This window comes from Taeniopygia guttata, chromosome 4, assembly GCF_048771995.1.
Source record: "Taeniopygia guttata chromosome 4, bTaeGut7.mat, whole genome shotgun sequence".
In the NCBI taxonomy this organism is placed as follows: Eukaryota; Metazoa; Chordata; class Aves; order Passeriformes; family Estrildidae; genus Taeniopygia; species Taeniopygia guttata.
This window is the reverse complement of record NC_133028.1, coordinates 43,664,796-43,692,038: the sequence shown is the minus strand read 5'-3', so window position 1 is coordinate 43,692,038 and position 27,243 is coordinate 43,664,796. Positions and strand designations below refer to the sequence as shown.

Below are 27,243 nucleotides of genomic sequence, written 5' to 3'. Positions count from 1 at the left end.
ACCTGTGGACAGCATGTAGTGTGAGGTTAGTTATTATTATATAGAAAGTGGATACCTTTGAAGGAAAAATTCCAAGGAGGCATTTTGTTCCAATTAAGCATGAGCCTAGAATAAATTTTGTGATGTACGTGCATAGACCAAATTCCCCAGTAAAGTGACTTCAATACGAAGTCATGTTGATAGATTAGAACAGGAATGAGCTCAAGTTAGTTCAGTAAGCAGGTAAAACGCTTGATTTAACATTTGAATATGAGCAGAACATTTGATGTCAAGACTTTTCTCTTTAGACCAGTCAATATTGAAGGGTAAAACAAAAATGTTCCTGTGTTTAAGTGGGCTCTTTGGTTGTCCTGATGAGCAGCGAGTGTTTTAGGGTGACCAAAATAGCTTTAGGGAGGAATATCGCGCATGCATCTCACCTTAATTGATCTAAGAGAATACTTAGTACCACACGTCTGAAAATACAGTTCCTTCCAGTTCAGTTTGCAAAACACACTGTAACCTTGGAATAGCCCTAGGGCAACAACTCATGCAGTCAATTTACTTTTATCCAGAAAGAAGTTTACTTAATCTCAGAGAAAACTGTTGGGCAGAACAGGTAGATGCAAGTCTTGCATGTGTGTTTTTGGTTTGTTCTCCTTTTTCTTGGCTGGCAAAAGGTAAGTAAATGAAGAAAAAAAAAAAAAAAAAAACAAAGGATGCTGTGGCAGAGTGTAAAAGGTTACTACAGGGGAAAACTCTGAGTTTTTCACTTACCAGCTGGACACCTGTCAACTTGTAGAAGAGGAGCTTCCTAGCCAGAATCCTACCTTCAGCCGTGGCATGCATGGACATCTTGTGAGGAAGGAGCCAGCCAATAGGGGAAAAGACTTGTCTCAAGTGCTCTCCCAGCCTTAGTCTGTCATCAGCAGATGACATCAGCACACGGATTTGTCTCTTCAGTAATGCTTAAGGACACTTTGCCAGTCAGGTCTGCTTGTGAACCCTTGTGTTGCAGCAGTCTGCATCAGGTACTTCCTTTTGGTTTTCCTCAAGTGCACCATGTAGTACCTCTATTAAGGCTTTCTAGTTTTTGTGTTGGAGCAGGCAGAAAACAATCAGCCAGTTCTGTGTGCAATATTAGTAGCTAGATTATTGTGAGGAAATATGTCTCGCAGACTTGACTAATTCTCTGAATTTAGCAAAAGGGCAGGCAGAGTCTTGGCTTTGTCTCATCAGTTGCATAACGCTGGAAGTCAGTGGGACTGAGTCTTGTACAGCCTGCTCTGGGGGCTGGCTTTTCACATGGCCACCTATTAATGTATTGTGACCTAAACACAGACAGAGGTAGCAGGATGGTGCCAAGTCCTGGTACTCCCTGCAGACTTCAGTGGATCCTGCCTGTTAACTGTTTATCAATCGTAATGGCTTTGAGAGCTCCTTTAAACTGCTTTTTTTTTCCATTTAGTTGGACCTGCAGTGTGCTGATCATCTAGATGAAAAAAAGGGTCAGCATCTCCTTTGTGATGGAGGAGTAATAGCTTTGGAATTACTGTTTGGAAAGATGGGCTGAGACTGGTGGGAGTTGTTTCTGTCTGGACTGTCTGCAGCCAGCGGTGTCTAGTGTTCAGGTGGATGCTCTGCGTGCAGTTGTCCCTCGCTGTTCCTGGATGAGAACAGACAGGTTGGGGCTGGCTGCAGCTTTCTCTCTAGCTGGTGCCTTGCCTTGGCAAACTGAAAAAGTGCTTATGGCAGATATGGCTGAAGGGGTGGAATTAAAAATAACCAAAAGGTAGATTCTGGGCTTGGTTATTCAGTGACAGGCCTGTTTCTATTCTGGGATGAGGATAATTCGCACTGAGCTCATTACACCATGACTCTCCCTTAAAATGCCTTGACAGTCAATTTTGTTCCAGCTAATAAGGTCCTAAAATGTTAATGAAGCAAATCAATTTTTCATGGCTTTGTATTGCAGTTGTCAGAAAGTGCTGTGTTGCAGCCTGCCAATTCAAAAAGCTTTTCAGATATTAAAAGAACAGCAAAACATTCAGCAATTTGAAGGATGTTTTATTTTCTCAATCTTTCCCCAGTGCCCCCTCTCATTTTTCTAAGACTTTATGCTGTGCTGTTTGCTTGTCACCCTTTGGTTGTGTCCTTTCTCCATTGTCTATTCTGGTCACTCATGGGAAGAGATGGCTTGTTCCCACCTTCCCTACTGCACAGGGAGAAGAGAGATGGAGTGCCTAACAGAATAGGTAGAGATGAAGCTGGACAAGGAAGGCTACTCATTCTGAAGTACTATTTGAAATATATTGAGTTTGATGGAACAGAGTGGAGAAATGGTATCTCCTTCATCCCCTTTCCTCATCTTTTTGGAAGGAGCAGTAGTGTCAAAAGTCACAGCCCTCTCTCCTCATGGCAATTTGTTGAGATGTCAGTGTTACCTGGCATACATGCTATCTGCACTCATGGACTGCAGAAGGAGGAGAGAGAAGTGGCATTTGTTGTGCAGCCACATTGATGGTCAATCATTTACCCTCACTGGCTTAGGAGCAGGTTAGATGGCAACCATCTTTTGTTTCTCAGAACTGCTTATTTCGTACTGCCAGCAGGAGACAGAAGGCTCCAACTTTCACGACTGTTCCTGGAGTTATTTTGATGGAGCTGTTTTGATCATTTACTGCTTTCTGCATTTGTGTTTGTGAGTCTGCAGATGGGAAGTACTAAATTGTGTGGTTTGGGGAATGTAAGGGTTTTTTTAATTTGCTTTTAATTGAATTCCATTTATAACTATACTTAATTTCTATGTGCCTGAGAAAAATATAATTAACTAATGTTTTGGGGAAACATAGAGTTTTCCAAGTTTTGTGCTTGGAAGCCTTATACAGCCACACTGGTAAGGGATGATCTCAAATAACTCATGAGGGGAAAACTAGCGTGGGAGTTGTAATTTGGTATTTTGAATTTGAATAATTAACCCCCTGTAGCTGTTGAGTGGAACACCCAGAACACTTTGCACTCAAGTTCTCCACTCAGAGGTGTGCTCAGTCCAGTGCCAAGGGCTTCCCCCGAGCTTTTGCAAATGCTCAGGTGTGTCAATGTGGTCTTTTGCTGTGACAGTGATGCGTTAAGAGCTAGCTGAGGCTATAATGACTTGGGGAAGATGGAGGGTGTTTAACCCCCTTAAGCCTTCCAGACCATAGCTGCTGTTTGTGTGACTCTCCCATTCCCTGAGTGGCAGAAAATAGAGTCAGTGGTTGCCAGGTATAGCATCTGTCTGCCTGTGTCTCCTGGACAGGCCTTGCAGGGCACCTTAGCCTTTGGCACAGCCCTGGGCTTCCTGCCAGGGTAATTAGCCTGGTAGCTCCTTAGGTAGGAGGTAAAGTGCAGGGTGATCTCAGCTGCTGGGGGAAAAGCTGCCCAGGCTTGAGCTGAGCAGAGCCCAGCTTCTGCAGCACCTCCAGAGTTCCTGGCCTGGAGAAATGCAGCTCTGGGATCTGAAGCTTGACCTGTCAGCTCCAAGCTGAGAGGCAGTGCTGTCTGTTTCCAAAGCTTGTTTTGTGTTTCCCTCACCTCACATGACTTAAGAGCCTTGAGAAAACAATTTCTTGTGCAGCCATCTGGGGGAAGTATGCAAGGTGAGCCATATATATGTTCACAGTCAGAGCTGTGAGGCCTAGAGATGAGGTGCTGTCTCTCGAGACAGCTGACGCTGTGAATGCAGCAGCTAGAAAGGATGCTCTCTGCACCCTTTTCTCTGTGCTGTCAGCTTCTGGTCTTGGGGACTCACCTCTGTATATACTAGTCCTTCGCCTTGCAACTGGTTGCCTTTCCCACTTCACATCTCCAGAGCAAGCTTTCTTTTTGTTTTCAAGCCTTCCTTTTCTTTTGAAACTGTCTCAAATCTCAGGCTCATTTGTTCCTAGGCATGTACTTTACCTGATGGGTGGTTCTGCTCACCAGCCTGCTGTTGTGATCATTACTTACCAACAGGGTTTTTCTTCTCTGTTGCCTTTTTTGCACAGCAGTCTCTCCCAGTAGGGCTCTTTGACAGGCTGGGAGTTTTGTTGTTGATTTTGTTTGCTAGTTCTAAGCTCCTCTGACTGGGGACTGCAACATGAGGCTTATGAAACTGTTGTTCATAATGTGCATTTCACCCTGCTCTGCTCTTTGTTGTTGTTGTTGTTTTGTGGCCAGGAGAATGACCTTCAGTGAGAAAAAAATATTAAATCCTAACTTGGAGGTCTTTAGCCAGCCCTCTGTCTCAAGCAGGCTGGGTAGATCAGGTCGCTCAGGACTCCAGAAATAAATCAAGTGCAGTGTTCTATCTTTCTGGGGAATATTTTTGTGCGTGACATGCAGGCAGTGCTGCAAGGAGCATATTAAAAATTCATACCAGTGCAGAGCAGTATTTTCTGTGCACAGTGCTTGAGAATAAGCTTGTGTGTCATGCACAGCAGCATTTGTATGAAGCAAGTAATTAGTTTCATCTAAGCAGAGAAGATTTAAATAGTGTGGAGTAAATGCAGGCTTGTTGTGAGACACCATCTCCTTCCCTTTCCTTCTGCCAAAACTCCTGGAAGATTTCTTCTAGGACTGACTGCAAAGTCCCAGTGTGTGAGGGCATTTCCTGCGCTTAAAGCAGAAGGGGAAGTCTGTGCACATGGGTATTCATCTCACCCTGCCTCCGTGACAGCTTTGATGTAATTGTGTAAGTGCTCCAGCTATTGAACCTTAAAACAACAAACAGCCAGACACAGAAGCTGTAGCTTCTCCAGCCCCAATTTCTTTGCAGTCATATGGATGAAAGGGGACAGGACTGCATGCAAGGCAGAGGGATGTTCTGAGAGCCCAGGCTCTCATGTGAGCCCTGTTTTCTGACTGCTGTTGGAAACCAAGCATGAGGCATGTGCTTTGGGTATGCAGGCAGTGTTGAAGTGTTCTATTCTCTGTTCTTCTGAAGGCATGACTGCTGAATGCTGTGCTGAGAGATGTCACAAGCAAAGATTTGTCAAAGGAGACTTGACAGAGAAGCACTTGAGGCTGTGATGTAAAGTCTATCTCCAGTCAACCTCACTTGCAGTGGTTTGTGTTGGAAGGCCTTCAGCAAGGAGGAAGAGTGAGAAGGGATTTAGGGTAAGAGAACATGAGCACTGAGGCTGCCCCAGTGAGTTCTTGGTTGGAGCAGCTCTGGGATATATGATGGAGTAAGTGGGTCAGTGATGAAGCAAGGCAAGATGTAGGAACAGCTTGGGTTTGGCTCTCATGCTCTTGTTGTAAAGCATGAGCAATATATCCTCAAGGTGCCTGGCAGACTGAAGAGAGAGAAGCAACACCACAGAGCTGGGGTCAGGTCCTGCTCATCCACTGCTGGCTGTTTGTCCCAATGGGGCCCAGATCCTGACGGCATGAAAATGATAAACATCATCAGGCTGATACTGTGCAAATGTACTGTCCTGGGAGCTCTGAGCGGGAGGAGGTAGCGTGACAGGCTGGATTAGAGTATCTCATCCCTATGCTCTTGCAGCAGATTCTTGATACATGAATGGGGAACCTTGGGCCACTTATCACAGCCACTGCAGTGGGGACTGCACGAAGGCAAGTGGTCTAGGTGGGATTTTTTTCCTGCATGCCAACCTTCCTCTCTGTTAGGCAGCCAAGTAGGCTTACAGCTGACACTGTCTGGCTGCCAGCATGGAGTAACCAAACACTGCTACAACTACTCACTTTTCTTGCTGTCAGTGTCTCTCCTAGATCTCGGATTTGTCACGGGTATCTGGCATTTCACGGGTATTTTCTAAAGGCCAGAGAAGTGTGCTTTGCAGCATGCATGGGTCTGATCACTGGCATGAGCTTTGAGTGAGACTGTGCCTGTGTGTGTTCTGGAATAAAACAGTGGCAGCGAAGAACATCTTGCTGACATAGAAGTGACTGCTTCAGGTGAGCTGGCTAATGCTGAAAGGAAGCAGGCCTTTCTGGTAGAACTCTGGGAAAGGGTGAAGGTTTGTTCCTGCCTGTCCCTGCAACTGCCCAGGTGTAGCACATTTCTTTTAAATGATGTGGGCAGCATGACTCGCTCAGCCCATCTGCCTGGGGGTGTTTACAAACCAACTTATGGCAGCAGCCAAACTGACCATGGTAGTTTCATGACAGGATCTTGGTTTGTGCCTCAACCTTAACTTGCTGGGCAGCACTTTTTACCAAGCTGTGGAGACCAATTTCTGTGCCAAAACACCAGGAGAGTTGTCATGGGACAGATACAACTTTCTGCACCATTTGTGCCATTGCAAAGAGAGGCAGCAAAGGAGCATCTTCTCGATCATTTGCTCTCTGTAGGTGCTTTTCACTATGCTTGGCAGGTGCCTCTCTACTATCGACTGATCTGGGATTTAGATGCATCTAAACATCAGGCCTTGATCATCAAGTACCCAGCATTAAAGTGCCCTTAAAAATAGGGCTCATGCTCTTAAATCAGATTAATAATCTTAGTCATGCAGATTTGTCTGCTGAAAAAATGAAGCTGTTCTTCACATGCTTGACTGTCATAGTCTTTAGCCTTAAGAAAAAGTAGTTGGAGTTTTGGTTAAAACCTTATTGCTTCTGTGGAAGTTAACATTAAAATTTAAGTCCATGTTGATACTAAGATAAGCTTCATGGTTGTGTGTGTGCTATTGCAGGCAACCTTTCAGAGAGAGCAGGCAGAACTGAGCTTTCCAGTAAAAATTGTGACATGCTCACAGAGGAATGTGCAAAATACAGTCTGTACATAGGGGCAGAACAAGTACTGCAGACACAAGGTGCTACATTTAAACTACACTTAAACTTACCAACTAAGCCAAGCAAACACCTCCCCATGCCAACCACCTTTTGTATCAATCAGTCCAACACCTCATTGGATCTCGTCTTTCCCATCCTGATGTGGCCCTGAAGACTTTTATTGCTAATCTCCTACAGTTTGAATAATTTCTGAATAGAAATGTGAGGTTTCTGAAGCCTCTAAGAGATTCTGGGCCTGGAGGGTTGTATCCAAGTAGCGTGTCTCAATGCTAGTTTTTTATAGCATACATTACAGTGCATATTGTAATGGCATTTGCACTGGCTTCTATTCAGTAGTGATATGAGGTGTGATTTAGATAGTTATAGCTAGTTCAGTATTGTGATGAATTTGTGCAGCAAAGATGACCGGTTTGCAATGAGAAGGGGATAAGAAGAGTATAGTAAAGCAGCAGGATATCTTTTAGCTGAGAGGGGGATGACTAGTAAAGATGCATAGGTGATTTGTCCACTTGGTGTGTGATATGTCTTACTGAGAAATTGTAAAAAAAGTCTTTCTTCTGGGGAGCAGCATGTATGTCAGCAGGAAATGGGAGTGGGGCTGGAAGAGATTTGGTTGGGGCTGGGTACAGGGTAAGGTGAGCTTTATCCCAGAGACAGCCTAGAGAGGGTGGTAAAGCCATGAAGAAAAGGAGGGTGACTGAAGAGCCATGGCAAGGGTTTTGCCTGCAAATCAGACATCTGTTTTACCCTACAGCAATCTCCTCTGTGTGAGAGATCACCATCTAAGTATTTCTGAAGTGGGAAGATGGAAATAGAATGAAGGCTCAAGCAGACAGACCAATCTTATTGCACTCCTCTGATTTAATATCTATTGGCTATTAGCTCTGTCTTTAAAGTGCATAATGGTGCACTGATTTTGTGACTCGTTTTTCAGAGATAGTGCTTTCAGTACAGTTATCAGTACTGCAGTTTGGAAGTCAGCCTGGGGTTGGAAACCTGGGAATTGTTGGGAGCTGGAGCCCTGGGAATTGTTGGGAGCTGGAGCCCTGTGGTGTACATGCTTGATGGGGTGCAATTCTGCTTTCAAAATATGACAGCTCACGTAATTGAAGACGCTTCCTTGCAGACTTAACTTTGAATTGCAAATGCCATCACATTTCTTCTGGTTTGGAAGATGCATCTTCCTTACTTAAAAGTTGCTCTGCCAGTTCAGGTTTAAATGTAGGTGTGACGTGAGGGGAGATGCTCAAACCAAATGTGAATTCAGACTGCAGACTATGGGAGCAAACTGGAATTGCTGGCACTACAAGTATCTCTCATGGGGAAGTGTGTGTATTCCTTGCCAAGCCCTCCCCTCTGTTTTCACTATATGAAATGACATGCTGTTTTCTGAAAGTGAGAAGAGAAGCAGAACAGGGAAGGAGAAGAGGGAAGCTCCATTTGTAGGGCTTCATGCCCCGTGATGGGGCAGCCTGTTATGCTATTGCTGCACAGGCTGAGCAGTACTTAAAAGTGTGATTTCTATTCTGTTTTTCCTGGATTGGCCGGCAATAGTCACTAGACAGAAGGAGACATTTTCTGATGTTCCTTAACAGTAGAGGAATTTATTGAAAGTGCATTTAAAAATAGAGGAGTCGAAGGACCATCTGTCTTGAGTGTTTTAGTGGAAATGGGGACAGCTTGCAATGGCTGCTTGATTGATGGGTCCAGAGAGTTTTGTGTGGACCTATGGCTGCAGCCCACTTACAGCTGGCCTGTCTCTGTAGAGAAAGTCACTGATCAAGCCGGTTGTGACCTGGTGCCTCTGCTTTGGGTAGGTCTGTTTGGCACCCATGCAGGCAAACTCAGAAGAATTGAGCCCTTGCTGGTCATCCCATATTGCCTTTGAGAGCTGACCCTCCTCCCAGAGGTGGATCAGCTCTCAAAGGCAATACCTATCAGAAACACCTATCAAGAGGTGTTTCTGGTGCTTTTGGGTGTCTAAGCTGTAGGTGGACTACTCTGAGGAGATGGCATGTTGACGACTGGGAGATCTGCCTTGCTGGGACCAGTCATGTGTGGAATGGAGCCAGGAGGAAATTGATTTGCTCTGAGCAAGCTGTTGGGAGTGTTTCCCAGGACTGGGCACATCTCAGCAACTGCCTTTCTCCTTTCACTGTGCTGACCTGTGTCTTGCCTTGAACTACATTCTGCAAGGGTGCCAGCAGTGAGGAGCTGCCAACTTGGCACTTGAACAGTGGAGCTGACACAAGTCATTTCACAGAGGGATACCAGGCGTTGTGAGAGTCCCCCACTGCTAGTGACTGAATACAGAGCTCGTATTGCCTCCATTATGGAAGAGCTGACAGCTGGGAGCTGGGATTTGCATGCTCAGCAGAGTATAGCATAGCTAAGGGTCCTGACAGGATGCAGCACCAGTCCCGTACCACTTTTGGCAAATGCACCCAGGGAGAGAGGCATTAGGGAATCTTCCATCTAGATGCTTTAAATCCCTAAGGAACCCTTGAGGCTGTGTGCAGTGATTCAAATAGAGACTAGAAAGATGGGAGATGTTACGTGTGTGGGGAACAGCCTGTCTTCAAGCTGTACTCAGGACACTCACCACGGTTACCTGTATGGGACCTGCTCATATTGCAGGACCAGTAAGCCCTCTTGCAGTGCTCACCTGCACCACTCATGGATGTTTACCTGGTGAGGGGGTGAGGAAGGGCATACTAAATGCAAAAATTACTGTGCACATATGCTTAAAAATTTTCACTCTTTTCCTTTATTCACAGGAGAACTGCTGAGTCAGCCGAGACCAGAGGGACTGACGGAGATCATCTGTCCCAAGAATGGCAGCGAGCGAGTTAATGTTGCCTTGGTTTACCCCCCCACTCCTACTGTGATCAGCCCTTGTTCCAAGTGAGACCAGAAAGCAGACCTATTCCCCTGTCAGTAGACACCAGAAAGCCTATGTAAAACATGCCCTCACTAAGCATTTCTTTCTGGAAGATAGCAGCCCCACAGCCTGGGGACTGTTCTAATTATTTGTGGCTATTGGCAGCCCACTCAGAGGATAAGAAGTACAGTGAAATGGGCTGAGGTGTTCTCTGAGCTGTGCTGTGGCAGATGCGAGATCAGGAGATAATGCAGTCATAGGTGGGTTTTGGTAGGATGGGACCTAAAGAGATTTCTGTACACCCCCTTCTCAAGCAGGACTACTCACATAGGCAGGTCAGGTTCCTTGGGATCTTGTATAGGTGAGAGTGTCATCCTTGGATGACAAGGATGGAGGTGCCACCATCTCTCCAGACTTTATTCTGGGACAGAACTTTCTTCCTTTTGTTCCATCTGAGTATTATTTTATTTTATTTTATTTTATTTTATTTTATTTTATTTTATTTTATTTTATTTTATTTTATTTTATTTTATTTTATTTTATTTTGTTTTGTTTTGTTTTGTTTTGTTTTATTTTATTTTATTTTATTTTATTTTATTTTATTTTGCTTTATTTTGCTTTATTTTGTTTTGTTTTATTTGCTTTCATTGCCATAAGATGCATTGCTGGCTTGTGTTCAACATGTTCTCCACCAGATCCCAAGCCAGCAGGACTCCAGGCTATGGTGGTGCATGGGGTTGTCTGACAGAATCTGTGGTATTTAAATGATCCCAAGATTGTAGAAAGTCTCTGTCCTTCAGCCTCGCTGCCAAAGAAGAAGCCATAATTCATCTGTGCTGTTTTCAAGATTGTTTATTCTTGCTTATTTGTAACATGTTCTGCTGCCCTGCCGCAGGTCTGTCCTGCAGGGCAGCGTGTGGGGCTCTGCCCCGCAGTGGGATGTTACAGACATTATATACCAGAAACTATGTGTGCTATATTTACAGTAATGTGCCAGTATCTATCATCTACATTGAACAGTGTGTCCCCAGCCTAAACCAATAGAAAAATGCCAACATTGCAGTAAAACATGGAAGACATGAAGAAGAAAAAGGACAAGAGACACCCAATTTCCTCCATCTTGCCTCCTTTGAACCCCTTATCTAGAATCCTAAAATTCTACTTTTGCACCTGTACCACACTAATTATTGCTTATATCAAACACTCGGAGCTTGTAATTCATCCTGTAAAATTGAAAACTCCTCTCCATGGACAGAGATCACAGACAGTGTCTCTCGGGGCTCTGTACAGGGGGGTTTCTGACCCCCTGCCAGGGTCCCAGACCTTCCAGGGCAGCCAGAGGGATGCCCTGGATTCCCACAGTTGTCCTGTTTTAGCAGTAGAGTTATACACTTGTCCTTGTTGAATTTTACAGCACTGTTGTTGGTTCAGTCCTCCAGCTTGGTGAGGTCCCCCTGGGCAGGAGACCTACCCTCTTGTGTATATCTATGTATAGCCTATATGTACTTCACAGAGTGGAATGGAAAACAGAGCTGAATTGTGATGGGAGAAAATGTGGAACAACACTCATGAAAGCAGCCAATCCCTTGGCTTTTTGATGCATGGGTTGTCCAGAAAAACAGAAATTCAGCTGTGGTCTGTCTAATTGGAGTGGCACAAGGGAGTTTGGTAGGGAGCTTATAGGAGCAGCTGAGTGTCTTGCTGGTGTCTGCTGCTGTGCTGTATGTGAATGCCTGTTACTTTCACTTCAGTGTCTTGACAGTAGCTTTAGATGCTGTTCTCTATGTTCAGTACCCTCCCATTCCAAAATACCACTCCTGGTAGAGAATAGCTCCAGTGATGGGTGGTTATTGAGCTGTGTGTGAAGGTGACATTGAAGTGCCACCTGGGGCAGAAAACAAAGATACCCTGATACTGAGCCACATGTCATTACTGCCTGTTCATTTGGTTCTCCTGTGTGTGTGTACTTGGCACAACACATTTCTAATGTGCAGGTGCCATTTTTATTGTACTGTGCTGTCAGGCTATGCCTCCTTGTCCTCTAGCCTGCTTTCCACAATGTCTGTTAACTGTGTCCCAGTTTCACAGTCACTCTCCTGGCAGGAAACTTGTGTTCTCAGAAAGGTCTGTGTTACTTTTACCTCACTTCACGCTCCCTATTTAGAAGCCTAGAGAAAATCATGTGTCTTGGGTTATTCATCACAAGCACTATGAACCCTGCTATATTACTTTTTCTTTATCCTTTTCTCTTCCAGATAAACCGTCAGTGCTGGTGCCAAAGGTTTTCCATCAGGCAGAACATGGTTGATGCTCTGCAGTGCTCCCATCTGTCCAGTTGTGGAGTTGATGCTGACGGGGATCAATGGGACTTTGGACTTTGGACCCTGAAAGAAATGCTGTGGGGCAGGGGCAGCTCCCAGGTGGGGGCCTCATGGCTGGAGTGGATGAAGTCATCATCTGGAGGTTGGGGATGACAAGGCATGAAGGAAAATGCTTGCTGCAGATGGCAGGGCCGCTGGCCGGAGGGAAAACACTGGGGATAGGTTTCTGTGGACCCATTGATCGTGTGTTGAAAACCCATTTGGATCTCATGATGAATGTAAAAATGTTCTTGGTATACCATTTAATTCAGACCTGCTTGGAGGAAAGTCTCTTGAAATGAGCTGTAGCGGTATTCCCTGGATTTGTTCCTGGACAAGTGAGTTTTGTGGCAGTTGGCCAAAGCTTTGCTGGGGAGTGGGTTGGTACTGTGAAGCCTTTAAAATTGCTCCACCACAGAAAAATCGGCTGTGTCCCATTCAGCAGCCTTGAGTGCAGGCTGGCAGAGAAGCAGTCTGGGAAATGTTTCCTGCGCTGTGTATTCACATATGTTGTGCCATGAAGTGGTGAGGATGTGCAGTGATCATGCAGGGACAAAAGCAGGGCAGTCAGTGTGCCTCTGGCACATGCTATTTATTATCCCTAGTGTTACCGATATCTCTGAACAGCTGCTGGTCTGCCATGTCTGGGTGCTCTGGTACTGCCATTGTGGTACTCTGTGCATTGTGTCCACTGGAGCACTAAAAATCTAGATCCTGGTCGTCCTCCATGGAAAGCCACAGGCATCTTTGTGCAGAGATCTGGTGAAGCAGTGTGTGGCTGTGTGATCCCAATCCCCTTGGGCTCACCTTGGCACCTATGCTTCATGAGCAGCCATCTTCCCTCTCCAGATGTGGGAAAGGGCAGGCTGAGCACTGGTACCAAAGTTCTGGTTTCTCCCTCAGCTGTGTGGCTTTGAGGACTTCTAGGATGTTGCTGGTAGTGTGCCCTGCAGCTGAGCCCTGGAAACTGTGCTGAGTCCTGCTCCATGCAAATATTTATTTAATGTAAATCAGTAGGAGGCGAGCATTTCCAGAGCCAGGATCTCTTCATCAGATGGTGGGGGAGGTCTGAGAGATGAGGGATTTAAAACACTTGTGTTAATGTACAGCTCTTAATTTTTGGGCTGTGGTGGCAGACCTGGGATGGGTGATACAGGTCAGCAGGCAGTGCCCACCAGGATGTGATCTGGCCAGGCCTGCAACCACTGCAAAAGAGTGATGTGTCCTGTTGGGACCTGCTGCAGTTGCACAGATGATATTCCCTGGTTTCTGATCCTTCAAATGCCAGCCTTATGTGCAAGGCTGTAAATCTTCCCATTGGCAAGAACTTAATGCTGGGACAGCGGGGCAGAATCCACTCCAGCAGGAGATCCAGAGGCCAGGTAGAAGAAATCAAGCCATATACCTTACTTTAGGGGGAAAAGCTGCCAAATAAAAGCTGGCAGCTCAGTCAGCTTCCTGTCTCTTCAGGGTATTGTTCCAGCTTGGGCAGGTAGCTTGGGCTCAGATTTCATGTGTTGACCTGCTATCTCTGGCAATGAACCTTCTTATGTCAGTGAGAATCATTAATTGATTGTGCTTCCATGTTGCTGTAGATAAACTGGAGACTCAAAATTGTCTGTGGTGGCTGGAGAAGGTGAAAAGGAGGTGAGATCTTTGAATGGTGCTCAGGAATAGTGCTAGGAAACTCCCTTGTCCTGAGTCTTGCTGCCCATGAGACATGCCTGGTACAGGCAGAACTTGTGATAGAGCATTCCCTACTGTCACCTCCCATGCTGGGCGGCCTTCTCCTCCTGTTGTGCTGCTACTCACCTCTCTTTCCGTTCTCCATAGGAAGAAACTAGCGATTTGTTGCTGTGAAGTTGCGTGGAAACCACATTGTAAAGAAACCACAAACTGGAATCCTTTTCCAGCCGGATGCCTGTTTCCCGTGTGCCCATCTGGTCTGGGATGTGTGAGCGTTGAAGGAGTGAGAGGACAGAGCAGACATCTTACAGCCTGCTCCTTGGGACTGCAGCCCTCCTGCCAGGGTGTGCCACCTCTGTGGGAGCATTCCCTGGCCTTTGCAGGCACGCAGGCTGCTGCTGCTGTGCACTGAAGCCGTAATACCGGGAGTGTGGCAGTGAGGAGATCAATCTAGTTGGGTCTATTTAATATGACACAGTGATTGCTCATCCACCCACTGTTTAGTAACTGTTGTAACTGTTTTCATCCAAATTTTTTTAATATGCAAAAGCCATTTAATTTTCTATGCAGTTCAGAAACATCCTGCCTTTGCAGTTGCCAGGTGGGAGATCCATGCAGGAGAACCAAACCAAGCAGCTCATAGTACTTTTGATTTTGCTGTCACTGTCTTTTGAGGATGCACCCTTGGATCCTCATACAGTGTCCCTTTGCTGAGCTCCTGCCTCAGACCCCACATAATATCCCTCAGCCCCAGGGATGAGGGCCCTGTATTTTTGAAGTATCTGTCATTTTTCATGAATCAAGCCACAAGGAAAGAGGGCTTGAATGCATTGCCCTAAGAGCAGATACCGAAGTTCAGAGTATGTATTGTGTTCCAGTTCTTATCCCTGCTCAGGGAGTTACCACACTGTTAGAAATAACTAAGGCCTCTGTGGACCACTGTGCATCCTTTACTGAAGATGTATTATAAAGAGGTCAGAAAGGATTGGGGCATCAGCTGTCTACCTGTGGAGCTGACAATGAATTTAGCTCCTTTGGAATAGGAGGAGACTCTCCTGGCAATCTCCTAGATGCCTACTTCACCCAAGATGATTGTACTGGTTTTGCTTATTGGTTTGCAATCCCTTGCTTGACCGGTTTTTGATTTCCTGCTGAAACTGGTTCAGACAGATTTGGAAGCAGAGCTAGTGAGCTGCTTTTGCACTCCAGGACTTTCAGCATCTGGAAGATGTCTGGAGTACCTTGTGTTACACTCTGAAGCAAAACCTGGGATTCAAAACTGCATCCGTCCAAGTCAAACTCCCAGGATAGCAGCCTTGCCTTCTTCTGGGTCTATGTAATGTGAGGAATTGCATGTCCCTAAGCAACATACAAATAGGTAGAGATGAGAGAGAGTGAGCCCAAATGGTGATGCTGCACACCTAGGTCATTTTAGGGCTTACAGGAGTATTGGGAGACTTTTGGCAGCTGCAGAGGGTCCTGGGTGATGGGACACCTCTGTTTTAACTTTGCTATAAGCAAAAACGTCTGAAAAGTAAGATTGTTTCCAGTCTGCCACAAGGCCAGGATCCCTTGGTCTAGTCTCCTTTCATGGCAGTGCTGTTCTTTCTGCATTGTCTCTGCTCTGAGCTTGGGGGATTCAGGTTTAGAAAATTAAACTGAAATAGAGGCTAGTTTGGGATTTACCCTGCCTTATAGTCTCTCAGATCAGATGAAAGAGACTAGGGGCTGCAGAAACATGGGTCATCTCCCTTGCAGCATCCCCCATGCCACAGTTTCATGATGGCTCTAAAAACTCAGTAGTGTATTTGGATGCTGCTTTCCCAGGAACTCCAGATGTGCTTGGTTGTACTGTAGCACTGGAACTTAAGTGGGATCCCTGTTCTTTTTCCCATTGTACCTCTGAGGCAGCTAAAGTTTGTCCAAGCGGTTGAGGCTCCTCACTGTGAGGAGTTAGATACAGTTGTGTCAAAGGGAACTGCAAATGTTACTTAGGAGCTCACTAAGTGAGATGAAAATCCACTGGCTCACTCCTGCAGAGCCAGATCCTGGAGCTCAGTTCCTCTCATGCCCTTTGGATGGGATCTTGAGCTGTCATTCCTTGGAACAGCTGTGCCGGGAGGTGGAGATGCTGCACTGCAGTAAGCACAAGAAGAGGCAAGCAAGTGGGCCTCAGTGTAGCACTCATCACACGCTTCATGGCTCAGTTCATGGACTGTAACTGCAGGTATTCATATAATCTACGTCACTGGGCAGGACTCTGCACACACACACATGCATGCCCAGACATATGCGCACCACACCTCCACTTGCCCACACGTCCTCGCCAAAATGACTGAAAATAAAAGTGATCTCAATCTCCAGGAGAGTCCTGGCTGTGTGATTTGTTTTTCCTCTTGCAGTGCCTCCTTGGACTCTAGCTCTGGAATGGTCTGCACTAGCTGTTGATCTGTGCTGTAGCAAAGTCATGGGGAGATTTGCCATTGAGTGAATCTGAGCATGGAGCCCCTTATTTAGTATCTGTGAATCACTGCCCACTTTAGCAGGGCAGGTGATTTCTGGGGAACAGCTTTTTTACTCACTACCTTTTAAGGTATTTTATGGGTTTGTGAGGCCCGCTCAGTGGCTCTCATTGGTATCATGTTGTTTGCATTTGTGAAAAACTTGGTTTCCTGCTCATGTTCAGAGCAGGTTTTAGAGGCAGAGTAGTAAGGCAGATGGTCCTCTGTTTGGCAACAGGAGCATTTGTGGCAACACCAGGAGGATGAATTAAAAATGGGAGTAAATCCCTTCCCACTGCTGCAGTTTGACCCTGTCTGGCAACTAAGCATCATCACAGCTGCTCACTCACCACCACCTCCTGGTAGGAAGGAAAATAGGAAAAAAGTAAAACCCATGGGTTAAAATCAGTTTAATAATAGAAGCAAAGTAAATATAATAATGCTAATTATAGCAATTGCAATGAAAGAGAGAGGAATAAAACCCAAGAAAGATGAGTGATGCACAGTACAGTTGCTCACCACTCACTGACTGATGTCCAGCTCCTCGCCCAGTGATGGGGGATGAACATCAGCAGCTCCCAATCAACTCCTCCTCCTCCCCTCCATTTATATACTGGGCAAAATGTTCGATGGTATGGAATATCCCTTTGGCCAGTTCGGGTCAGCTGTCCTAGCCATGCTCCCTCCCAGCTTGTGCAGCTTCTCACTGGCAGAGCACGAGAAACTGCAAAGCTTGGACTTAGAGTGAATGCTACTGAGCAACAACTAAATCATCAGTGTATTATCCACAATATTCTCATACTAAATCCAAAAACAACCAGCACTGCAGCAGCTTCCAAGAAAGCTAATATGGCAGCCGAAAGCAGGACATGCACGTATAGCCCCAAGCCCTTGTGTGTGATCTCACTTCTGTCATCACTCAGTGTGGAGGAGACAGACCTCTGGGGTATGCTCACCCGATGATGACAAATGCTACACAGCAGGTCTAGAGGAGGGAATTGTCATCTGCAAGGAGATGCTGGTGTGCCGCAGTGAGACGGGAGGTCCGACTGAGGGTGGGGGCTGGGGCCCAGCCACAGCAGGGCAGAGAGAAGGTTCTAGGCTGTTAAGGGACTGGCAGATGTGGGGGTAGGTGTGGTTGCTTTAGTTGGGTGCCAATACACATCGGCCTCCATCACTGAGGGATGCTGGACAGCATTTTAGGACTATGGGAAGCACCAGCAGGAAATAAACTGACCTGTGATGGACAGAGAGATTTCACTGTTTTGCTTTGGCTCCTGGCCAAGAAGATCCAGAGAGCTTTACACGTCTCATGTTGCCCACCTTACCCTGCTTGTTGACTGTGGATTAAGGGATATGGGGAACAGCAGGCACGGCAAATTCCGTGGCAAGAAGGGGCTGGGGCTCAACTGCGTCCTTCTGGTGGCTGTGACCTGGCACCCAGCACGCCACGGGTGTCCCAGATCCGTGTTTCGGGTTCTCTGTGCAAAATCAGTACCATGAGAAGGAGGACGGAGGCATAAATGAGGTGTCTGCCCAGTGTGTGTTTCCCGTAAAACGGAGAGAGGTTCCAGAGAGCTGCCGTGCCCCCAAGCCCCGGGGGAACTCCTGGACAGAAGCCCTTGGGGGCTGAGGCGGCGGTGCTGCTGCAGAGGGGCAGGGCCGGCGGGACAGCGGGGGCTGAGGCGGCCCGGGCACGCCTGGCACATGCAGCACAGCGCTCGCTGCCAGACGGGAGCGCCGGGAGCCCCGCCCGCACCCGCTCGGGTCCCACGGAGCCGCCCGAGCGCGGCGGCGGGGCCGGGGCCGCTGCTCCGCCCAGGGGCGGGCTCCGCGCTCTCCCGCCCCCGACGGGCCGCCGTCCCCGCCGCGCTTCCCGCCGACACCGCCATGGAGGAGCGGGAAGAGAGCCGCCCGCAGGCCGCCCGGGACGAGGCGGCGGCTGCTCCCGCAGCCCGCCCGCCGGTGAGTGCGCGGGGCGGCGGGGCCGGCGGCGGTGGCGGCCCGAGGCCGCGGCCCGCCCGCCCTGCCCCGGCGCTGCCGCCAATCGCCCTCCCGGGGCGCCGCCGGGGCCCGGCCCGCCCGCGGCCGCGCTCTGTGCGGGCCCGCCAAGGCCGCGAGCAGCGGTCGGGAGCCGGGAAGTGCCCGTAGTGTTTCCTCTTGTTAATTGCTTTGTTTTTCTTGCACGCATTGGGCACCGGCCTGCGTATCCCAGTCGGTGTGGATTCGGGTTATTTCAGTCGTCCGGGGAAATCTCGCTGCTCGTGAAGGCTTTGCCCGTTCGCACCAGAGAACTCTTTCTGTTGAGATTAGGATGCGTATTCAAGTTTTGTCTCCAAGAGCTGCTCTTCGACACGGCCCAATACACGGGCATCACTGCCCCTTTATTCTGTTGCTGTTTGGGAAAACATTGTTTCAGAGCAGGCTTCAGTATTGATTCCCTTACCTTTCTATAAGCTAGTTCGCTCAGTTTGATCACAAGTGTGACGGTGTGATGCTTTACTGCTTTCTGATGCCAAAATGAGCTGTGAAATGCTCGCATGCGAGCATCTCGTTTTGAGCTTCTTAAATGACTTCCTGATTTCTCTTTCTTCTAGGGTAGACAACATTGTAAGATCAGCGATCAAGAAACTAATGGCAAAACCTCAGCTGCCAGTTCAAACGACTTCAGTGATCCGATTTACAAAGAAATTGCTATAACCAATGGTTATATCAACAGAATGACCAGAGAAGAGCTCAGAAGTAAACTCGCAGAGTTCAAGCTTGAAACCAGGTTATTTGTAAACATGTTGATTTATCTTTGAGAGCAGTAGAGTCATGAGGGATGATTATTTTAAAGTTTAAAAACTCAGCACAAAGTGAAAAGCAGACACAGCACCAAACACTGATTGTTTTATGTTCGATCTTGTTGCAGTTTTTGTTGTAGGATTAATGCACACTGCTTAATTTGTGCTGTCTCAACTGGCAACCCAAAGAAATGCTTGAATACATAACTGTAAGGTACTTCTCATCACTTTTTGGTCAAGGGGGAAAGAAGAACTGCAGTGGTTCTCAGGTGGTACTGCAGACCTTCATCATACAGCAACTTGCTTCAGAACATCCATATTTTTATTTAGTGTACCTGTACAGATCTGATACTTGCTACAAACTCTGGTTGTGGGGCTCAGGATTTAATCACTGCAGAGGAGAAGGACCTTTAGATGGAGAGTCTGCTACTCTGAATACCTGTGCTAGAAAAATGTGAAAAAATGATTGTATAATAAGCCGTATTCGTCTTCACTGGGGCAGAGGCAAGGGAGTATAGTGTAGTTCCTGCTGTACTGGAAATTACCTGCAGGATTAATAATTCTGTGGCCAGGCAAGATACTGAGATATTGTGAAGAAGGTCTGCTGAGAAAAATAGTGTGTTGTTTCTGTAGGCAGCAGGTATGAAGAAGTAGTGGTGGAAAGTTGGTTGGATAAATTAATTTAATGCCTCATGAGGAGAAAATCTTATTGTTTCTTGAGAAAACTTTTGGTAATTTCTCTTACCAAAGCTAGGTTTCTTTTTTCAATATATTCAAGTAAGTCAAATCACAATATCTTATCTGTAAACAAATAGTGCATCAGTTCTAATGTAGAGAATTGAGCAGATGACCATATACCATCCTTTCCTTCGAGGTTATTGTGATAGTCAATCATTTCCTAATTTCATTTTTTTTTATAAATTTGGTGAAGAAAGAGGTAATTTCCCCCTTCATCAGCTCCCATACTGTCTCAACTTTAAATGAACTGGTCATTGGCTTAAACTAGGCCAATAAACCAGAATGAAGAAGAGTTATCTCTGCAGAAGCAGCTGATGTCCTCAAATGCGTGTTTAGCAGTTTGATTTCAGTTCTTCTTTGTGGATCACTGGGCTGCTTTTCTGATAATACCACTTGCTACATGTGTCTCTTGCAGCTTCTGTGATTTCATCTGCAATGAATAATTTTGAAAATAACTTCTTTGGAAGGGTAAATTATCCTCATTTATTCAGCTCTGGTTTAGTACATGGCAGTTCTGGCACACGCACTCATATATTAAAATGTCTATATTAAAAGGACACCGTAAGTAATTTCAATCGCTTGCCATGTGAATTCATTTATAGCCACAAACCTCCTGAAAAGCAGGATCTTGACCAGGAGGTTTTTCTGACAACTGAAATCTCAAATACTTTATTTTAATTGAGTTATTCAAGCTCAACTTTAAATTTAAATTGAGAAAGATGTAAAATGCGGATGTTTAAGATGGATTCTGTGTTGTTTATTCCACTGATGCAGAAAGGCCTGGGGCATGAATCACTTCAGATAGAGGGCACAGGGGAATACAGGTGAAGCAGTACTTCTTCCAGGGCCACAGGTCAACCAGGAGTAATCTACAAAGACTTGAGCTTTGGAAAGGCTTTGGATACTGAGTCTTGCTGAAGCAGAGGTGACTGCAGAGTGTCTCTGTGCCATGCTTCCCAGTCTGTCTCTGGTATTGTACTGTGGGGGGTATCACAGCCTCTGCATTATCCCAGAAAATGGGTTTAATGTAATGTAGATAATGGGGCCAACTCTCCTCTATGATAAAGTGGAATTCAGGCTTCACATGTGCTGGTGTTCAAAATGAGGGTAATAAGTGTTGAGCTGTCAAATGTTAAATATAGCTTCAGTTTTACAACAAGGAAATAATTAAACAAGAGTGTGATCTTTGTCACTTTCCCTATTTCTTTAGAGGAGTGAAAGATGTACTGAAAAAGAGATTGAAAAACTATTATAAGAAACAGAAGCTGATGCAGAAGGAACACATTAGTGGAGACAGCTGCTATGACTACATCTGTGTCGTTGACTTTGAAGCAACATGTGAAGAAGGAAATCCGCCTGAATTTGTACATGAAATAATTGAATTTCCTGTTGTCTTAGTAAACACGCGTACCCTGGAAATAGTAAGTGATCTGATGGCTGTGTTTGTCTGCTATTCTTTGAAGTAACTTGTTTGCATCAGAAAGTCTAGATTAGTCTTTAAGTAGATGTTGAACTTCATTAAAAATAGCATACTTTTTTTTCATAAGGGTTTATCCTCTGTACCTCTTAGGTACAAACAAAACTTTCTCTTCTGAAAGCATTTTCCAAGTCATCGAAGTAGATCATTCTTTTGCTGTTGACCCCCTCTATTGATATGAGTTTCTCATGTATTGTTCCCGCCTGCCCTTTCTTTCCCTGCTTTAGGGCCCAAAAATCTATTTCTAGGACTCAAGGCATTCATCATAATCAAAAATGATCAATTTCTGTGGTCCTGTGTGAGGTGATCTAGAAGATCAGAGGTCTAGAAATGCAGGGGTCTAGAAAGTGAGATTGAGTGAACTCCGCTGTTTGTCAGGCTCAGCTGTTTCCAAATTGTACCCAACAGACCAACAGCTGTGTAACCTATAGCCTCAAGTGCTCTGTTCCAGTCCAGCTTTCTTTTAGGATAAACTAACTGCTGCTTAACTGAAATTGAGTGACCCAAGTGAAACAGAGGATGTGCACACACCTCTGACTAATGGTTCATTTATGAAGAACTCTTAATGGGAAAAGTATTTCCAGTAATCATTGTGATGCTACAATAAAGTATAGCTGCAGATATGACTTAACAGAAGAAAAAGGATTGTGCCAATTACCAGGATTGTTTTTATTGCTCTTAGAGTGGGGTTTTTTTTTTGCCTGTCCAAAAGGTTTTGTATAACAGCAGGGATTTGGGGCTTTATTTTTTCCATGAAAATTTCCTTCAGTCTTCACTCTTGTGTTGCTCAGTTTCCCAGACTGAGATTTTGTTTGTCTCTGCCTGGCTGGCATCCAGAGGTGTAGGACTTGCCTGAAGCTTCTGAGGTGTGCAGCTGGTTGCTTTTCTTGAATTGCAGGTGAACCTTTAGACATACCACCTAAAAAATATAAGACCTTGCTCATGCCTCTCACTTATTTTTTCCTTACTTTCACTCTTTCTTTTCCCAGATCCTCTGTTTTTTTGCAGTCTGTGCTTTTTACCTCTTAAATCTACATTCCCACTCTTTGGTGCCTCCTGGCCGAGAGGAAGGCCATGTTCTGGTTGGAAAACTATCTGTCCTGTTAGGAATCTGATGATGGCCCGTCAGGAGGCTCCTACTGGCTCAGGAGGTGCACACTCCCTTTTGCCTGTAGCAGGACAAGTAGCTGCTGTTGCCCTTGGGCTGCAGGCGAGCCAGAGAAGTTGCCTTGCAGGCTGCATGGTGTGCTGCAGCTGGGTGATTGATTCTCCTGTTACAGGAGGATACCTTTCAGCAATACGTGAAGCCAGAGATTAATCCCAAGCTTTCAGACTTCTGCATCAGTCTGACAGGAATAACCCAGGTAATTTGGACTTTTGTTTCTTCGGGAAGAAATAGAAAAAAAAAAGGGTGTGTTGTTGATGTTTTCAGACTGGTAAACTTAAATGGTAGTCTTTCATGGTTATTTTTCTGTAAGGCCTATTCTCTTAATCCTTGTTTTTTCCCTCTCCCAATTATCACAGATGTGATTTCACTAAGGTGGTTATTTTGTGGGGAAAAGTATTCTCTTTTTAATTCATTTGGAGAAATTTAATCTTTAGTAGGGCAAAGCGCCTTTTGAATTGCATCAGTTCCTCCCCTAATATTTTTGTTCTGAAGAGTTTAGTCTTAGGATGGCAATGCCTTGTGATAAGTGACTTAAGCAGGAGCCTGGGATACAACCTCAAAGGTTTTAATCCAGGTTTAATTATGGACTAACCTTGTTACCTTTACAGAAGCTATTAGGAGGTTGGCTCTTGTAGCAGTGCTGTTGTGGTGCTATTTGGTGCTATTTTTTCAGCTTAGAAAAACCTGTCCAGTCATCTGTAAGCATGTAATCTGATTTTATAAAGATTTTGATGAAGCCAAGTTTTTAATTGCCCATATACCAATACAGTTTATACACTTAATGCTGAGGGATTTTTTTCTGAAAAAACGTTCCTTGCTTTGTTTTTGGTTTTGTTGTTTTTTTTTTTTTTTTTTTGTTCCCTTAGGACATTGTTGATAAAGCTGATATTTTTCCTCAAGTTCTGCAGAATGTCATAGAGTGGATGAGACAACGAGAACTGGGAACAAAGTACAGCTATTCCATGTTGACTGATGGGTATGTCCTTATGCAGCCTTCAGCCCAATCTGAAACTGCAAAACCACGTTTAATATTTGTGAGAGCATTGCTAAAGATGAATCAGGACACTGCCATTTCGCTGGTTTTATTTTATTTGAAGCTTTTGGTAAAATGGGTAAAGCTGACCTGAACAATTCAAAATGAAGCTTAAATCCATCAGATGGCGCCGTTTCTTTCCTAGTGGTCTATATGCAACAGAGTGATGCTGAAGACTTTATACTTTGTTGTTGCTGTAATTCTCCATTTATATCCAGCCCATAATACCTGAAAACAACACTCTGCAATTTTTAATTTTTAACCTATAATTACATTGTTGTCTTTGGAAGCAACAGTGAATTAAAAAATGAAAAGCAAAGCTGATCCAAGACTGGTTATATTACTGGGCCTAAATGTCTCTGAGAAATCCCCTCAGTGAAATTCCTTAAGGGAAATAGGTGCATTGAAATCTCTGTTGTATAGGTGTATATGCAATCTCTGTAGGTGAGATTGTATAGACAGCTAGAAGAGATGGGGGAAAAAAACCCTGTACTTTAGCTTGCAGCTTACAAACTTGTAGAGGTGGTTCCCTTCAGGAAGGTAGGCTGCTAAATAAATAGGATTATGATTTCTTCACATTTTCATAGATACCTGGTTTCTCATAAAACTTGGTGCAGTCTAGTTTCAATCACCTACCTGAAGTAGAGAGATAAATGCATACCCAAATAATCAGGAAGATTTAAGGTGTTGCTTGCTTCACTGAGGGCTGTGTAAGCATCTAATTTAGTGGCAGTTTTCAGTGTTCATGTGGTAGGTGGAGTCGTTGGTGCGCTATTTTTTGTCCTAACTGTTGTGGACCTGAAACCATCCTGGTGAAAGTCTTGCTTCTGTCATTATTTTTTCCCCATGATTAACAAATTCATATGAAAAAATTCTTCATTGGGACTATAACAAACGAGGTTTTCTTAAACTGTTTTCATTCTACTGTTCACCAGAGACAAGACAACTTTTAGTTCTACAGCTGTGCAATATGTAGAACACTGGATTATATATGACTAATGTTTTTCCTCTTTTGACTTCATAAGATCTTGGGATATGAGTAAATTTTTGAACACCCAGTGCCGTATTAGCCGCATCAAATACCCTTCTTTTGCCAAAAAGTGGATCAATATTCGCAAATCATATGGGAACTTCTACAAGGTTTGTACAAATTGCTGTTTCTCTTACGGGAAATTTTGGTTTAAAAGTCTAGAATGCTCTGTTGTGCTTGTCATCTCTACTTGTGTAGTATAAAATTATAACACCAGTTGCCTGGTGCCTGATTTTCAAATGTGTTTCATGTGCAGCTCTCACTCCACTAATTGAAGATCATATAGTTACTGCATTTTGATTTTAATCTTGTTTTTAAGAATCGGGTTGTGCTCATTGAAGGATTGTCTAAAAATGTTATACCAGTCCTCTTAGATCAAGTAGTTCAGTTGAAAAGACTGTCTTGATTTTTCAATTATTTTTTCCTGTTTTCATGCAATACACTACAAAACTAATTTGTACCAGTACCCTCATGGAATCCTGACTTTAGACAATGTAATGGAGGCAGGGAAGATTAGGATGTATCTACAGTGGAATCAAATTGTCAAGAGAAAAGTAATACTAAGTTCAGTGCTGGATCTTATTGCTGCTTTCTGTCAGACTACCATAAGAGGAGTTTTTGGAGATTCTAGCAAATTCCCAATCAGCCTACACTAAAATACTTTCTTTGAAAGGGATTTCAGCCTAGCTAATGGTCTTCTTTTGAAGGGCTTTATCATACTAAATGTAACCTCTAGATGAAAGACAGATTAACATTTAATAAGGGAAGAGCTTTGCTTTGCGCTGAACAAATCTTACAGGCAACCCTGTAGGTGTTGCTGATCAGGTCCTGTGAAGGTTGAAGGCATTCAGGAGCTTGATGTCAGTGAGAATCAGGAGCTTGGTGCTTCTTTAATCACTTAGAATTTAAAAGTAAAACCAAACTCAGATTCCCTCTGCAATGCCACTGTTTTTGTTTTTTATAAAGATGGTTAAACTTATCTAGATCATGGCTTCCACCCTTGCCAGCATAAGTGTATCTTGAGCTGGTGCTGGTCAGAGGCTCTTGACATGATCCCAGGTCTAGACAAACTCCTGTTGACTATTTCTCCTCTGTAAAAATGATTGTCTGTCTCACCAAGGTGCTTTGAAGTTAAATGGTTAGTGATCTGACAGAAGGCAACATGAAAGTCATATGTGACTTTAGTAGGCTTAAAATCTGCACGTGTTTCTAGTGCACTGTGTTAGATTAAAAAGACTTGGTACCAAACCTAATCCCTGAATGCTACTCACTTTCTCCATCAGGTTCCTAGGAACCAGACCAAACTGACAATCATGCTTGAAAATCTGGGCATGAATTATGATGGGAGACCTCACAGTGGACTTGATGACTCCAAAAACATTGCAAGGATAGCTATAAGGATGCTGCAGGATGGCTGTGACCTGCGGGTGAACGAGAGAATTCACGGTGGACAGCTGATGACAGTCTCCTCCTCAGTCCCCTTAGAGGGAGCCCCTGCTCCACAGATGCCCCGCTACAGAAACTAGCAGCTCAGGGCTCCGCCCCGGGAGCTGCCCTCAGACACCCGCTAAAGACTCCAGAGCTTATTAAATGGCCACCTCTGCCAGCTTGTCTGCCGTGCAGAGTCCTAAAGCACCTTAACTAATCATCTCTGTTGAAATAAAGAAGAGCATGGAAGCTGTTTGTTCTTTGAAGCTATTACAACAATTTCTTTTTGTACTGATGATTTCCATTGTTGTTTCCAAATTTGCTAGCAGTGAGGTTGATATCTGGAATCCAGACAAAGTGTTAAGCTTTTAAGAACATATAATTTTAACACCTTCTAAGAGGGATTTGGTCTATGTGCTGCTGTTCCACCCCAGCCTGTGGGCAGTATTTGTTCACTGTGATGTACTCCAATGATATCTAGCATCTGCTTATTCATTGCACACAAATAAGCCATTCCTGGAAGAACTGAAAGAGCAGTGGTTAGGCGGGCCCTTCCTGATAAGACACTCTGCTAAGGGTTCCTACCACTTTTTTGTTTTTTTACAAAGTCTAGGAGAAATGGGTGTGCATTAATCAGTTCTAAAGCAGTAGAGGAGTACTCTGTTGTTTGGGGTTCTTCTTTAAGGGATGTGTTTGTCTGATTCCCCATCAAATGGAAGAGCTGGGTGTTGAATAAAAATTTCATTAATGTAGTATGATTGTATTTTTCTAACCTGTGTTTCAAAAGAGAAGGTTCTTTAGATTTTCACTTTAAGGATCCCATCTCCTATTCCTGCATAGCTGCCCTTCATTTAATGTTGTTTTTAGACACCATCAGCCATTTGCTCTTAAAAATGAGTGAAGTAAAAGTAAGTTAAAAACATGCCAAGTTTCAAAATTTCATGCTCTGTTATTACGTAAAATTAAACAAGAAGCTTCTCATTCATGGCTAAAGACGTGTTCAGCTATTTTTGGTATCTACTTGTGTTTCTGCCACCATGAAGTTATGCCTTGATTACAAAGTCTAGCATTGGAAGATTAATATAATTTTATTATTAAAGGCTACAGTTAATGACTAGCAACTTCTGCTTATTCTCCAGGCCTCAGATAAGATGATATTCAAAAGAGGCCAAATTTGCTTTGTCTCCATGAGCTGTTAAAAGTACACCATTAATCAACTTTGCATTAGAATGGGTTGTTCTGAAAAGTGGAATAATGTATTTTGGTTGCTCCTAGTTTGAAAAAAAAAGAAGAAATTTGCTATCCCTATATTACAATTCACCCTTTTTTACTACCTACATTCAGGACACAAAATAACCAATTAATAAACTTTGTTAAGAACACTGGCTGTTTTGACTAC

General features: G+C 44.6%; 2 protein-coding genes across 8 annotated transcripts in view; both read left to right on the top strand.

Annotated features, from left to right (window-relative positions):
- The window catches only part of MFHAS1 (multifunctional ROCO family signaling regulator 1), a 34,831-nt gene extending 18,782 nt beyond the window's left edge, over window positions 1-16,049 (top strand). The window contains exons 2-5 of one of the 6 annotated variants that reach the window (XR_012055689.1): window positions 9,534-9,660; window positions 11,893-12,335; window positions 13,593-13,644; window positions 13,831-16,049. Coding sequence is in view for 2 of the 6 variants with exons in the window: in XM_030271535.4 (XP_030127395.4) it covers window positions 9,534-9,664 (131 nt within the window). In the remaining 4 variants the exon portion in view is untranslated. Of the gene's footprint in view, window positions 1-9,533; window positions 9,690-11,892 lie in introns of all 6 variants that reach the window. The other 5 variants (XR_003960074.4, XR_012055687.1, XR_012055688.1 and 2 more) reach the window with 5 other exon arrangements.
- A 1,949-nt stretch (window positions 16,050-17,998) lies between these two features.
- On the top strand, window positions 17,999-26,596 carry ERI1 (exoribonuclease 1). 2 transcript variants are annotated; one of them, XM_072928487.1, is made up of 7 exons: window positions 17,999-18,149; window positions 18,787-18,957; window positions 20,919-21,129; window positions 22,466-22,549; window positions 23,220-23,329; window positions 24,412-24,526; window positions 25,700-26,596. In XM_072928487.1, exons 2-7 carry the CDS (start codon window positions 18,905-18,907, stop codon window positions 25,940-25,942), a joined length of 816 nt encoding a protein of 271 aa, XP_072784588.1. In that variant the 5' UTR covers window positions 17,999-18,149; window positions 18,787-18,904; the 3' UTR covers window positions 25,943-26,596. The 2 variants fall into 2 exon arrangements, with proteins under 2 accessions (XP_072784588.1, XP_030127396.3); XM_030271536.4 differs by having other exon boundaries at window positions 18,024-18,149; window positions 18,782-18,957.
- The last annotated feature ends 647 nt before the right edge of the window (window positions 26,597-27,243 follow it).

Excerpts from the sequence above, each read along its gene's own strand:
- ERI1 (XM_030271536.4), top strand. The coding sequence starts at position 18,075 with ATGGAGGAGCGGGAAGAGAGCCGCCCGCAGGCCGCCCGGGACGAGGCG. Across the intron at positions 21,130-22,465 it reads ACACGCGTACCCTGGAAATA|GAGGATACCTTTCAGCAATA; the intron begins GTAAGTGATCTG and ends CTCCTGTTACAG. Across the intron at positions 22,550-23,219 it reads GTCTGACAGGAATAACCCAG|GACATTGTTGATAAAGCTGA; the intron begins GTAATTTGGACT and ends TTGTTCCCTTAG.